Raw genomic sequence first — 15,420 nt, 5'->3', positions numbered from 1 at the left:
CCTATAGTTATAACGAGAGGGTCTCTTGCAAGGCTGTTCTAGAAGTAGCCCATTATAGCAAAATTTCAAAGCTTCCTACTTAAGGCCAAGATTGCAATGAGCATGATGAGTTTATGTGCTCATGCAAACAATGTACAACTTTTGAATTGTGCTAATTCCATATGTGCACATCTCATATATGTATGCAAGTGTTGAGTTTTAGCATCCATTGGTGGTACACTTTTCTCACATCACACCTACATTCACGAGTGAATACCCTTGCCTTGGCCCATGTTAGAGTGGCAAGCATGTTGGGGTTCCCCAATGTGGAGTACGCCAAACTACAAGAAGGGGGCTTATGATTGATAGTTGGCATATCATTTAGGTGCACTCTATGTTGTCTAGATATTATCCTAACGTAATAAGGGGTCATAGTTGTCAGGCGCACTACCCTTTTTTCTGAAAAAAAGGAGGCTATGCTTAAAAGCTAACAAAAAAAAAGCAGAGACATTGTGTAGCGTCTCTTCTTTCACCTTAGAGTCACTCTTTTATGTGTTGCAATGCTTTTCTTAAAGGTGTGTACAGATCAGACAAGCAAGATCACCCGCCATAGACCAGATTACTGCTCCATTGCCCCTTTTGAGTGCACACTTTGTAGCCTCCCCTTTTTCGTTGTAAGGATAAGAGAGATATGTCTAGGAAAGAATTTCTCTAAAAGAAAATTCGTAATTTCATTTTGAATTTTTCTAAATGAAAATTCGTAATTTCATTTTGAAACGAGTTTCATACCTTTGAGGCAGGCCAAAGAGTGTTCTCGACAACTCTGCATACATTGCAAAACGAAAAGCAATCAACTTTCCATTGGAACTGGAGCCGTTAACGGTAGACTCCAAACGTCAATTGCCTTAAGGGCAGTGCTAACAACGCTGAAGTAGAACTTGTTAGCCCACGAGGATGACATCTCCACAACCGGCCAGCGCAACTATTGTCTGGGAAAACCCAGACACGCCAGTTACTATCGACGACTACATTTTCCAAAACGGTACTCTCCTCAAGACCTAGCTGTATATTTACCTGGGACGGAGTTGTCACAAATTAGAATTCAAGTTCGTAAACATGTAAAGTTATGACGGTACACTAGGATTTTTATGTTAGCTTTGAGAGTCTTAGAAACGTTTTTTCAACAGATTTTGAAATTGAAAGGGGTTTGTATCATCCGGTAATGTGTTGAAAGAGAATAAGTAGTAGTCTATGGCATTCATCCATAAGCATGGCCATGGTCTCGTAAAACATTTTAAATATTGGGTTGCTTTTTGCCATATTTTCCACTTCTGGCCCCTTGCTAGACTTATCGTTAACAGTAGGAACAGTATTGTGCTTCCTCTTCCAGCAACCTTTTTTCTCCTCTTCTCCAGGTTGCTGTCCACGAATCGTGACATGTAAAATTGTGCCTAAATCACTTAACTGAAGTCAAGACACTTGCACACTAGTTGCAGGATGATCATGTCAGACACGTTAAATCGTTTTGTTTTCATAAACTGGATTTATACTGATCGGTATAACCTAAACTACTTTAGCCGTCATGTTACGTGACATGATTGAGATCCTGTATACGACATTGCCTCATGTAAGCCAATAATTACTGCTGATATGCCCTTTGCAACTACCATTTGCTGAAGCCATATTTTGCAACTACCATTAGTGAAGCCGTAAATTTTTGGGCTCGATGGTTTCCATTTGATTAGTCTCCTTTAGGTTTATCTTCTTGGCCAGCATGGTCTTCCAAGCACCGCGCTCTCTCGGTCTGTTTCAACCCATTCTCCCTCTAGCAAGGTCCGCAACCGAATAACCATCTCGAGAAATGAAATCCCAACACTATCTCGAGATAACCTGGACCATAAGCTCCTAATGAGCTTTCAATTGTCTTTAGTACGCTTTCTCCATGATCACCTTCCAGCAATTTGCTTCCGAGATTTAAGAGACTCCCCGCCATGAATCTGAATTCTTGTTCTTATGATCTGCCTTCTTCTTTCTGCAATCCTTCGCAAAATGGCCTTGCATATCATAGTAGAAGCACTTCTTCTTTTGCTTCCTTTTTTTCTTGTTTTTTGAGTGTCTGCTTTGTCCTTAGAGTTGTCCTTCTTGGGCTTGCCACTGCTAGGCTTGGCCTTCCGATTGTCGACTTTGTCTTTTGCCAGCAATGCCTTTGTCGTCGCCATTGTTATAGAGCTTCTCCCAAGCCTCCTCTTTTGGCAAGGACCCAGTCCCTCAAAAGCGAGAGGTTTGTTCCTCTCTCTTGCTGTCAGTCACAACGAAGCCTTTGAAACTATGTGGTAACATCCCAAGTACCAGCAAGGCCAACTGGCTTGAGTCCACCTTCCGACCTACTGAGGCCAACTGATCTCTTTGAGAGCTAAGATTCGGGACGTGTTGTCTGACCTGTATAGTTCTTCCGAGTGGCCCACCCCTTGACTGACGTCTGCCATCTGGAAGGAATCACCGCATTTGCCATCGTCCCTATGATTATACAAGGGCCTAGGCATCTTTATCCTCCCATGCTTCGAGCTCATGAGGATCTACAGCAAAGATAACCTTTCCTGATGCATCATTGATGTCCGCGACATTGGATCCACTCCTGTCGTGATCTTCCACAGATGGCTTTGGATCTTTACCTTCTAGATAGGATAATTTGTCTTGTCCAGCTTCCCAGTCTCTCTGAGTCGAAGAGGGCCACTTCTACATGCTCTACTGGGATGCAGTTGGTGGTGCTCTGACATCTTCTGTGGTGACCCCATGTGATGATCTTACAGTTATCTCCCTAGTGGTCAGCACGCTCACCGACTCCATTATTGCTACAGTCCATGGAGGAGAGGATTCTCTTGAGCAACTCAGCTCTCCATTCATGAGGGACAGGTTGCTACAGATTCTCCACAATTTTTGCAGGTTCATACTTCATACGCAGCACCGTCTACTTCTCTAGAGCCTAGATTGGAGAGTTTCCCACAGACTGCCAATACATTTGATCTAAATCTTACATTGGGTATGGGCTCTCCTAGCGATTCCCTCTTCGGATATACAAGCCCCACACTTATCGCTCCGGCAGCCCTTAGTTTGTCACGCCTCCTCGGTGACTGCGTACTACCTACGCAGTAGCCAGTCTCAGTGCTTCAAATGTCACATGTACATGTGCCGCTACCCAGGTTGATACTCTTCTAGGTTATATCTTTGCTGGTGGTTTTGTGCATGCTGAGTGTCCCCCTCTTCATGAGAATGATATGTTTTCCGATTATCTTGCTTCATCATCGGGGCAATCTTTCTCTACTGTCGGACATACACATATGGCATATGCAAGATGAAGATTACATATGCCTTCTGAGTACGCTGAAAAGGAAAAGGTCTCCCGTTAACCTCGAATAGGAGGACATAGATGAGATCTTTACCATTCCTTTGCATGAGACCTTGGGTAAAAACAACTGTGCAGCCAAGCCGCCCACTTTTACCTCGGGCTAGATGATCTTGCACCTGTGGCCGCTTTGGAAGATGTGGAAGATCGAGGTTTGCAGATCGTGTTTGAAGAGTTTAGGGAGATATGCGTGGGCTAAGCAGTCGATGCATCTGCAGCAACGCATCATGGATGATACATTTGCACAGTTAGGGGCTGTCCTCTTCGACACGATAAGTAATACCCATAAGCTGCTGTCCCAGAAACAGCACATGAAGTTGGAGATGGAAAAGGAGACAGGAAGCTCACGCGCAGCAGTGGAGAGCACAGCTGCAAAACGGAAGGAGTCGTCCTGCTAGATGGAGATAGATGCACTGAAGGCACAACATGCCCTTGAGCGGCAGCAATGGGAATCTACATCACAGACATGCTTCGCAATCATACAGAAGAGCATGCTAAGCTGCAATAGAAGATGACTCCACTCCAAGAAAAACATGACTCTCTATTGACCTTACATGCTAAATCTGAGCAGAGGGTGGCTGATTTGGAGTCTCAGCTTGAAGCCCGGGAGCAGCACCGTCTGGACATTTAGGAGCGGCACTCAGCCTTGGAACATACACATGCCACAGTGTAGGCCTAGATACTTTCCCTACAGGCCGATCTTGCTAATTTGCAATCAAAGCATGATCAGTTAAAATCCAAATACCATCACTACAAGGGGAAGTATGAAGATCTCCGGAACGACATGGACACAATTGAGGAAGAGGATGATACTTATCTGGAGTCTTTGCACCTCCTTCTTAGCTTAGGGATGTGTTGTCATGTCATCTGTTTTTTTGCTATGCCGCTTAGCTTGATTCACTTCTCCGTGGCGGTTTTTGTTATACAGCTGGCTTGGTTCAATTCTCACCAGAGGTTTTTATATACACTTGGCTTGGTTCAGTTCTCAGTGGAGGTTTTTGTATATAGACCTCATCTGAGGTGCATCGCATCTCACATCGGATGACACGACGGAAGAAGCATACTTTTCTCACTCGTAGGATTGATGAGGTGGTCGGAGTGTTTCGAGGGGGAGACACGACTATCGGCTAGGGACTCCTATCAGAGAGGAAACGGCCCATTCCCATCATGGACCTAGAGATTTGGCACAGATATGCATGCTCCTTATACGACATCCCAGGTCAGATGCCACCTGATATGTCCTCTATGCCCAACCTACTACTTGTCACTTGTTCAGTGCGCAGGACGTAAGGAATGCCCTCCTCCGTCTGCATAACCGGAGAGCACCAAACCATGAGGGGCTACATATAGAGCACTTCGCACATGGACATGAGGTCTTGGTCTAGGTTCTAGCGCAGCTGTTCAACCATGCAATATGCCACGGTTTCCCACATACTTGGAGCACTACCACCATTGTACTGATACATAAGGTGGGGGACCCCATGGATACAGGGAACTACCACACTCTGACTAAGATTGATGGATGAGTACTGGAGAGGGCGATCAATAGCCATACTACAAAGGACCATGGATAGCGGGCTCTTGGGCTGGCAGGCTTCCGGAGACAACACTCCACACTGGACCATATTTTTACCTTGAGAGCCATCATTGAGGAGGCGAAGTCAAGGCATCAAAAGGTCTACACTTACTTCGTGGACTTTCGCAAGGCTTTTGACACAGTCCCTTGTTCTTGCTTGATCAAGCGACTACAGGAGCTGCATCTCCCAGAGGTCATGATGTGGGGAGTGATGAGTCTATAGTATATACGAGTCCGTTAGAGGGCGAGTCCACGCTCTTGGGGGGCTATCGGATTGGGTTGAGAGCACCATAGGGGTGAAGCAGGGTTGCCCCCTCTCACCGACTCTCTTTGGGCTATACATTGATGAGATCACATCCTTTGTTGATCGCCTAGGAGGAGAGGGCTCCCTATTGGCTGATTTGATGGTACAAATACTACTATATGCAGATGACATAGTCCTCATTTCGTCCTCAACCGAGGGATTGCAGAAACACTTGGAGGCCTTGGAAATGTTGTGCACAGAGAGGGACCTGACTGTCAACCTTGGGAAAACCAAGGTTATGATCTTCAACACATCTCAAGCAGTGCTTCATCGACATCGACGTCGACATATTTGACTTACCGAGGGGAGCCAGTGGAGATAGTGTAGTACTACATGTATCTAGGGACAATATTCTATTAGAATTATTAATATATTCTAGGCAGTGGCCAATGTAATGTAATGAGTTAGGGGCACTTTTCCCTCTTAGAGGTTTTTTCCCTTAACCACGGTCTAATCTTTAACTACGGTTAGTGATTAGATAGGGTTTTGTCACTTAGACAAAACCCTTATCTCTTTCCTTGTACTCACACTTCATTCACTTCAGTTCAGTTGACGTTCAGCTCACTCTCCATCTTGCTCACTCTTGCTCTCTCGCATTTTCTCACATTTGGTATCAGAGCACTTCCTTCCCGGACCTGCTCCCTGCTCCCAGTCTCTTGCCTCTAGCTCCCGCTCATCCGTACAGCCTTATCGCGACATGTCGTCCGTACAGTCTGTACAACTGTACGGATTTCGTACCAGCACTTGCTCCTGTCCATACACCCGTGCCATTTTTTCGACCACTCGTCTGTACAGTTGGACGGATTTTCGTATTGCGCGTCAGATTTTGTCAGTATAGTTTCGTACGGCGCGTCAGAATTTGTCTGTACAGTTCCGTATGGCTTTCAGTACAGTTTCACACTTTTGCGCTAGTTTTGTCCATACAGTCTGTACAGAACGTCTGTACGATTCCATACAATTCTGTACGAAAAGGGATTCCGGTATGGCTGTGTCAGAGGCATCAGCTTCACATTCTCATGATAGGGGAGACGTTGCAGCCAACTTTGTGGAAGAGCACTATGCCTTTCTATCTTGCACTTCAGATTTTTTAGTGGGTAGTTTAGATGCTACAGCCACTAATGATGATGACCCATATGCTTTCTTGACTTGCAGTTATGATCCTTTAAAGGATGCATGCTCTCTTAGTGTTAATGAGACACTTCATACTTGGTATTTTGACAGTGGTGCTTCAAAACACATCACTTTCAAGAAGAGTCTGTTTGTATCTGTGCATCCTCCACCCACCAAAAAGAAGGTGACTTGTGCGAATAATTCTTCTTATTCAGTGTGTGGAGTGGGAGACATTATTCTCACATCCACTGATGGCATAGATTTCAAAATTTCATATGCTCTCTATGTGCCAGGCATAAAGAAGAATTCGCTTTCAGTGTCCTCACTCAATAGAGGAGGATTTCAAGTTGTTTTTGATGATGACAAGTGTGCAGTCAGAGACAAAGAGAATGACTATGCTTTGATGTTGTTTGGCACTTTGTATCGGGGTCTTTTTCAGCTTGATCTATATGAAAAAAGATCCGATCTTGCATTATCAGTAAGCACTCCCATTGCTGCGATACAGAATGCGGAGTTATGGCATGCCAGGTATGGGCACATGAGCTATGGCAGCTTAATGACACTTCAGAGGCATGATATGGTTGATGCATTGCCTCCTTTGGAGTCGCCTCCTCCTCATGCATGTGAAGGTTGCATCCTTGGCAAGATGCATAGACTTCCCTTCAAGAAGGATGGTACAGTGAAAGCTACACGGAAATTACAGCTTATTCACAGTGATGTCTGCGGTCCCATGAGGACACTTGCTTTTGGGGGTTATCTCTATTTTGTTACATTCATAGATGACTTCACTAACTACACTTGGGTCTATGGTCTCAAGGCAAAATCAGAAGTGTTTATGCATTTCAAACACTTTGTGCCGATGGTTGAGAATGAGACAGAACTCAAGGTGCAGACACTTCGTACAGATGGAGGGGGAGAGTATATGTCTCATGAATTTGAGGCATTTTTGAAGGAGAAAGGCATCACGCATCAGCTTATAGCAGTGAGGCTTACACCTTAACAGAATGACAAAGCTGAGCGGAAGAATCGCATTGCCATGGAGATGTATAGATGCATGCTCACAAGTAAGAAGTTGCCTCACAGGTTTTGGCTTGAAGGCCTCATGTGTGCCAACTATATTTTGAATCGGACTCCTACAAAGGCTTTGAAGACAATCACTCCCTATGAGGCATGGCATGGGAGAAAGCCTTCAGTGGACCATTTCAGAGTTTTTGGTTGTGTTGCATATGCCCACGTGCCTGTGGAGTTTAGACACAAGTTGTCAGATTGTCAAATGCATTTTTGTGGGATATAGTTCACCAGGCAAAGGCTATCGTCTCTACAATCTTGCTACACGCAAGATTTTTGTTAGTAGAGATGTTATATTCTCTGAAAATTCAGCACATACACATGCTGAATTTCAGATTCCAGCTTCTTCAGATGATGTGTTTGAGGGGATGCTTCCTATAGCATTTGGTTCCCCCGCTGAAACTCAGAATTTACAGCAACCTCCTCCACATCCACATGCCCCGATTCAGCCACCAGCTGATTTTGTACCACCTCAGGGTGTGGATGAAGTTGTCAGGCAAGAGATTCAAGAGATACACGCAGCCAAAACAGTTCGAATTGGTTGCTTCAGACTCTCAAGGAAAGTAGGCTTGAGGCTCCATTGCCTGGCAGGACTCGTAGTGCAGTAAGGCACGCAGGGGGGGCCCTTTCAGTTGAGACAGCTTATGCAGGGACTCTTTTTGATGAAGAGGAGCTTGACTCTTTTGAAGAAGCAAAGGATAATGTGCATTGGATGCAAGCTATGCACAATGAGTTGCAGTCCATAGAGAAAAATCAGACTTGGGATGTTGTAAATTTGCCACTAGGTAAGCATGCCATTGGTACCAAGTGGGTTTTCAAGGCAAAAAGGAAACCAGATGGGTCTATTGACATGTATAAGCCACGGCTGGTTTCCAAAGGCTATGCAGAGAAGAAGGGCACAGATTATGAGGAGACATTTGCTCCTACATCTGGGTTTTCAAGGTAAAAAGGAAACCAAATGGGTCTATTGACATGTACAAGGCACGGCTGGTTTCCAAAGGCTATGCATAGAAGAAGGGCACAGATTGTGAGGAGACATTTGCTCCTACATCCCGGGTGACCACCATACGGTTAGTTATTGCAATGGCTGCAAATTTTGTGTGGAATGTCCATCAGTTGGACATAAAAACAGCTTTCCATAATGGGGACTTGCAGGAAGAGGTTTATGTCAAACAACCTCCTAGATTTGAACTTTCTGGCAATGCACTTCAGGTATGCAAGCTTAACAAAGCTTTATATGGGCTGAAACAAGCCCCATGTATATGGTATGCCAAGATCGATGCATTCCTGGCAAGTAAGGGATTACACAAACAATAGTCCTACGGAAAGCACCCTCTACATCAAGAAGGATGGGGGGGATATTTTAGTCATCATTCTTTATGTAGATGACATGCTTTTGTTTTTCATAAAAGTTTTTGTTTACCTCTTTTTTCTTCTCTTTCATTTTCTCTTTTATTTTCTTTGTAGATTTTTGATCTTTAGAACAACAAAAATTCTAAATTTGTATAATTGGACTTATTCTAGTCTTACAAAGGTATATCATTCTTTATGTAAATGACATGTTGCTCACGGGGTCAAATGAGGATAAGATTTCAAGGTTGAGTTGAAAGCTGAATTTGACATGATAGGTTTGGGTATGTTAAATTTTTATTTGGGGATCCAGTTTATACAAGACAAGCGTGGCATTGTTATGTCTCAATCCAAGTATGTGCAGAAGCTCTTGGATAGGTTCAACATGCATGATTGTAAGCCTATTGCCACTCCCATGGAGCCAGGGCTGAAGCTTCCTATGTATGATGCAGGTGAATCAGTTGATGTCACACTTTACAGCCAGGCTGTTGGATGCCTCATCTATTTGTGCAATACACGGCTTGATATTCAGTATGCAGTATCTCAGGTGAGCAGATATATGCACAGCCCAAAGACAACACATTGGCAGGTTGTAAAACGCATCTTTAGGTATTTGCAAGGCACAAAGTCTTTTGGCTTGATGTTTCCCAAGGGGGGTGACTTGCAGATGCATGCTTACAGTGATTCAGATTGTGTTGGAGACTATGATACCAGGCAGTCCACTAGTGGTAATTGTTTCTTTTTGGACAACGCTTGCATTTCTTGGCTGAGCAGGATGGCTGAGCAGGAAGCAATCTACAGTGGGTACTTCCTCATGTTAAGCTGAGTACAAGGCAGCTTTCACAGTGACAGTTGAGTGTGTTTGGTTGCGACGTTTGTTCGTTGATCTTCGTCTCATATTGGAGGGTCCTTCTCCTATTCTCACTGATAGTTAGAGTGCTATTGCAATGGCAAAGAATCCTGTGTTTCATGCTTGCACGAAGCACATTGAGATTCATTATCATTATGTCAGAGAGAAGTTGCATGCAGGGGAGATCAGTATGATCTATGTGTCAACACATGACAATGTTGCAGACATCTTCACCAAAGCACTTCCACGTGAGAAGTTTGAGGCATTTCGCAGTGCCCTAAACTTATCTCCTTTAGGTGATTGATCACTACCTTGTACACCACATTGGCACTGTAGGGGGGTGTTAGAATTATTAATATATTCTAGGCAGTTGCCAATGTAATGTAATAAGTGAGTTAGGGGCACTTTTCCCTCTTAGAGGTGTTTCTCCCTAACCACGGTCTAATCTCTAACTACGGTTAGTGATTAGATAGGGTTTTGTCACTTAGACAAAATCCTTATCTCTTTCCTTGTACTCACACTTCATTCACTTCAGCTCAGTTGACATTCGGGAGTGAACTACATTCAGCTGACTCTCCATCTTGCTCACTCTTTCTCTCTCACATTTTCTCACATATTCACGGGACCAGTCTTCACAATGACCCATGCCGCCAGAGCACGACTCACACGAGGGAAGGGTGCCCTGGCCCGATTAGAGAGACAGTGCTTCCAGCGCATTTCTAGGATCCACTGATGAAGGGCTGGCTTTTTGACACTCTTGTGAGACCGACTGCCATGTATGTAGCACCTTTTTGGGGGAGTGACCTTTCAGCTATCGACTGGAAGGGATTTGAGAGGCTACAGGTGATCATGGGATCTAGGTGGTTCGGAGTGAGCCTTCAGTTCCCCATCCGATCATACATGCAGAGTTCGCATGTTTGTCGGTGTCTGCCTCGGGACATCATATAAGGAGCATGCATAAGTGTGCCACACGCCCGGATCCGTGATGGGGATGGGTGGCTTTCCCTCCGAGAGGAATCTCCACCCTGTGGTTGGGTCTCCTCTGCGAAATGATCTGATGATCTCATCCATCCTATGTGTGAGGAAGGCTCGTCTCTTACGGCGTGTCAAGCGTTGAAAGAATCTGTGTGCCTCATGTGACGTCAACTGACCCAAGGCTCGCTCCCGTGTGAGGTGGGCTCGCATCTCTCTGCATTCATCATCAAACCAGGGGTTTTGAGGTATCTTCCCATCTGGTACCCGTGAAGATCAGGTCGTAAGAAAGGATTTGGTGGCAGCATCGTGTATCACTGTTACAAGGGTGGCTGAGGCGTGGGCGAGGTCTAAATCAGCCTCCACTAAGGCCAGAAGCTCTCTGGCTAAGTGTCACACATACACTGGATCAAGGGCACGGTCAAAGTGGGTTTGGGTCCGGGTAGCGGTAGGAACTCTCCCTGTGCCTGGTGTAGTAGCAAGAACATCGAAGGCCAGATATGAGTGGTCGGCTCCAAGTGGGGGAGGGGGTATGGTGAGGTCATGTATCCGTGTGACAAAAGCCAATGTGCCCAGTAGGTAGTCCACTGTGCTGGTCCTGCTTCCATGTGGGAAGCATGTGAATCTCACAGATGATGGCCATCTCTGAAGGCCATTGTAGATGATGAGGTCATGGACAGCTCCCAACTCAAGCAGGTGTCGCCTGTATGCTGTCACATGTGAAGTATGTCCTGAAAGTCTCCGAATCCCAAGTTCTGCTGCATCTAACTCTGGCATCATGTGGGGGTCTCTCTCATATGTGAAGTCAAGTTGTATGTCTTCGAGAAGCCACCTGGGTCGGACCAAAGGGTACCATTATAGTTCCATACAGCCATACTCAGCTTGTTTTGTGCACTCCCCTCCCGGCTCTGACACCGTCATAGTTCCCCCTATCCCTTCTCCCCTTCTCCCTTATCACCTCTATCAGCTCTTTCTCGAATAATCACTTTGCCATCCCTGTAGGCAGTCCATTTCCCTGCTTCCCTTGCTGCCATTACCCGTGTCATGCCTTCCCGTCTATGCTCTTGTTGTAGAAGGGTGAGGTCATCATCCAAGTAGATTTTGGTCCCCTTCAGGGATGCTCGCATGCTCATGAGGTTGGACCTATCGATTGCAGTTCGGAGTTTCAGCACTAATGGTCTTGTTGGTATCTTCATCTTCCCTACCCTCCAAGCTGCCTCACATGTAAGGTTGACTCCTAGCTTGGCAAATAGGGCTTAAGCATTTACCATTGGGGTATCTCCCACTACGAAACCTCTAACTAGGACATTCATTGCTTTACCGGCCCGTCTTTTCTCTTCCTCTAGTGTCTTAGAAATGAACTCTTTTTTGGGAGCTGCTGATCCCTTTTTAACAACTTCTATCCATTCAAGCATCACTTCTTTCCCCTTGTTTAGCTGTTGTGTGAACTCAGCATGCTTACCATTCATGGTAGTCTGCATGGCCTCCATCGCTTTCTTAAGAGCTGCATTTTCTGCTTTGAGCTCATCCATAACTTTGCTGCCTCCATCTGATGTTATTTGCTTGCCCTTCATTTGTTGTAGCTTAGTCCCCAATGTGTGTACTTGGCCTTGTAGTTTGGTCTGCTCATTTTACCATTCTCCTCTCTCCTTCTCCCATTCTTCTTTCTTGGCCTTCTCCTTCCTCCATTCTTCTTGTATCTTCCCACCTTGTTTCCGAATCTCAGCCAGTGTTTTGTCGACATGCACTTTCTCAGCCAATAGGGCCACATCGGTGGCCTCCAAGCTGTCTATTTTTTCTATCAGCACGAGGCAGATTTTGTTGAGGCATGCGAGTACATCTGTGGTACCTTTATGTGCTGTCCCTACTGACAGGGCTGCCATAGCTGTCTCCAAAGCTTGTTTTCCCCATGTGTCTTATACTCCCGCTCTTCTAGGCATGGTATCACTGATCCAGGAGAGCGCGCCCCCACCACCGCGGGAGACAGCCCGAAAGACACAGATACGTGAGCTCTTTGCGTCACATCAGAGGGACATCAAGGAGCCGGGTTATATAGAGCTTGCACATGTACTTGGAGCTCTGGTTCTGAGTATACTTGATTGCTCTTTTCCTACTATTTTGTACTAGCTTTTTGCATTTTTAGCACTTGTCACTTAGCACTCTACAAGGTCCTTAGTGAGCCCTTTGCTTCAGCCCACAGTGGCTTGTATGGGCTACATATATTTTGTACCTTGTCTCATAGACTCACGAGGTCTCTTGAAGACGTTAATACACCTTTCTTTCCTTCTCTCATTTCTCCCCCCGTGGTGTTCCATGTGGCTACTCTGAGGTCTGCCTGTGCGCCTTCCCATGCACTCCTCATTTGGGGGCTCACAGATGGGAAGGTGACAAACTTATATTCCAATAGTGGGTTTGTCAAGTCGTGCACATGGGCTCTCTGCTACATTTGGTCCCTTGGTTTGGGACTCCAGTGAAAAATCCGTGATCGTGCTCTAGGATGAACCCATCCCCCTTGTGCTCTCCTTTGTGCTCGTATGAGCTGATCTCTATGTCTTTGGGCCTCAAGAAGGAAAGTGGTCACGTGGCGCTAAATAATATGTGCTAGGAAACAATGGAGATATGGAAAAGACCACACAACCAGCAACCACATGGTAGACATTTAGATTGATCTAGGCCAAATGCAAGGTTTCAGCTCAGAAGAAGAAATGGCTGTATGGGTGGCTGTTTGCCGATCGTAAGTGGAAGTCCAACTTAAATTTTTTTAAAACATGCCTGTCTCTTGCAAGCACCGCTGGGACAGGGAGGGTGAAGAGGAGGTGTGGGTGAATGCGTGTGTGTGAAGGATGAAGGGTGGAGGGTAGATAAGTGAAAAAGGAGGTGAGCGTGAAGTGTCGGCGAGTGTGTGTGTGAGAAGTGAGCTGAAGTGCGGGTGGAGAGGAAGTGAAATGAAGTACAGGGGGTATGGAGAGTAGGTTTGCCAACGGGTCTGGCAAACCAGGGTATCTGGTTCTGCCTCACTATCTCTGCGGTGTTCTTTCTTTTTGCCCCCCAAAAGGACCTTCTATTATAACATTGAAAACCATACAACCTGGGAGTTTGCGGTGTCCTTTCTATGTGGGCTCTCTCTAGAAGCAGCCTGCAATCGTCTCCTGTGGGTACACTGGCCTGGTCACACGTCTTTTAGTCTGTTCTGTGATTTTGTTCCTGTACCTAGACACCTCATGAATGAAGAGGGCTGGGCAATGCTGATCCTGGTGATGATTGGTCTCATGTCCACAAAACCATCAATAATCAGACAATGATAACGACCTGGGATCTCACGTATCTGAGGCTTTTCGTCATCACATGGTTCTTAGTTTGCACCTCCTACATGTGGTGTAGTGTGCAGGGTCTCAACTCTCAATGGACTTGTGTGGCCATCCAAAGGACTCTATGACCAGCAACGTTGAAGTTTAGCAAGGGGGTCAACAATCAAGGGAGACATGGCAGATGTAGGCTCATGGAAGCAAAAGGATGCACAAGAGTGGAGCAAGAAGTGGAAGCCGTCACATCAACTAGTGTAATGAAAATGAAAGTACAAAGTACTATAAAAGAGAACCCTAGGACCTAGTATCCTAGTGGTACCACTAATACTAGGTGTTATAAGACACTAAAAGTACTAGGTGACCTAAGTGCCAATAACTAAAGCTACATGGCACATCAATACGATCGGGAGAAGATGGCCTACAAACCCCCCTCCATGGTATGGGCTGAAGTATTCTGGAAACGTCTCACAATACCTGGTATTTTTTGGTCATGGTGGCACATGTTCATCCAAAAGGATATAGCCACCTATGAATGTACAAGGTATGCCAGATCATGTAACAAAGGGAACCAAGTGTAAAGCCTGTCGAAAGACTTCGAACTCGGGACGAGAAAGTGCCTTTGTAAACATATCTGCTATGTTGTTCTCTGTGGGAAGCTAGGACAACTATATGTCTCTTGCTGACAACCGCTCTCGAACATAATGATAGTGAACTTCAATTTGCTTGGTATGCGCATGAAACACTGGATTACACGTAATGGCCAAAGCACTCTGGCTGTTAGTGTAGACCATAGTGGATCATGTCTGGCGAATACCAAGATCTGTAAGTAATTGTCGAAGCTAGACACACTCTATTGTAGCGGTGAAGGCTGCCCTGCACTCAGCGTCACAGCTGGATGTGGCAACTGTTGGTTGCTTTTTGCTGAGCCAAGAGATACATGGATTGCCAAGCAAAAAACAGTTGCCGGTATGTGACACTCTGGTGTCGGAACAACTTGCCTAATCACTGTCCGTGTAAGCATGCATGGTAAGTGAACCCTAATCACCATAGAAGAGGGCTAAATCCTGAGTGCCTTTGAGATATCTGAAGACTCTCTTCACTGCCTGCCAACGCTGTGAACTGGGCATGTACATGAACCTGCTGAGCTGGGATACTGCATATTGTAAGTTAGGTCTGGTGTGGCATAAGTAAATGAGACATCCAACAGCCTGCTGGTAAAGAGTGATATCACATGGTGGCCTCCCATCATGAGCTGAAAATTTGAAGCCAAGGTCCATAGGAGTAGAGATTGGCTTGCAATCCTCAAACTGAAAACGATCAAGGAGCTGTCCAATATACTTGGATTGTGACATCATGATACCCCCCTCAACATGAGCAAACTGAATGCCCAAATAATAGTGCAGCTGTCCCATGTCTGACATTTTAAAAGCTTGCTGCAAATCAGCCTTGAAAGCTGCAATATGCTGAGTATCAGGGCCCGTGATCAGCATGTCATCCACATAT

The 15,420-nt window shown here is 45.5% G+C and overlaps 1 protein-coding gene across 8 annotated transcripts in view; it reads left to right on the top strand.

Annotated features, from left to right (window-relative positions):
- The first annotated feature begins 746 nt into the window (after window positions 1-746).
- The window catches only part of LOC147882977 (Pseudouridine synthase family protein), a 101,998-nt gene continuing 87,324 nt past the window's right edge, over window positions 747-15,420 (top strand). For 6 of the 8 annotated variants that reach the window (XM_087401067.1, XM_087401071.1, XM_087401069.1 and 3 more), the window contains exon 1: window positions 751-1,021. In XM_087401067.1, coding sequence (XP_087257193.1) covers window positions 934-1,021 — 88 coding nt within the window. In that variant the 5' untranslated portion in view covers window positions 751-933. Of the gene's footprint in view, window positions 1,022-15,420 lie in introns of all 8 variants that reach the window. The other 2 variants (XM_087401070.1, XM_087401064.1) reach the window with 2 other exon arrangements.

This window comes from Dipteris shenzhenensis, chromosome 29 (genome assembly GCF_047967505.1).
Source record: "Dipteris shenzhenensis isolate YYH24624 ecotype China chromosome 29, Dip_SZ_1.0, whole genome shotgun sequence".
NCBI lineage: Eukaryota > Viridiplantae > Streptophyta > Polypodiopsida > Gleicheniales > Dipteridaceae > Dipteris > Dipteris shenzhenensis.
This window is presented reverse-complemented; position numbering and strand designations above follow the sequence as displayed.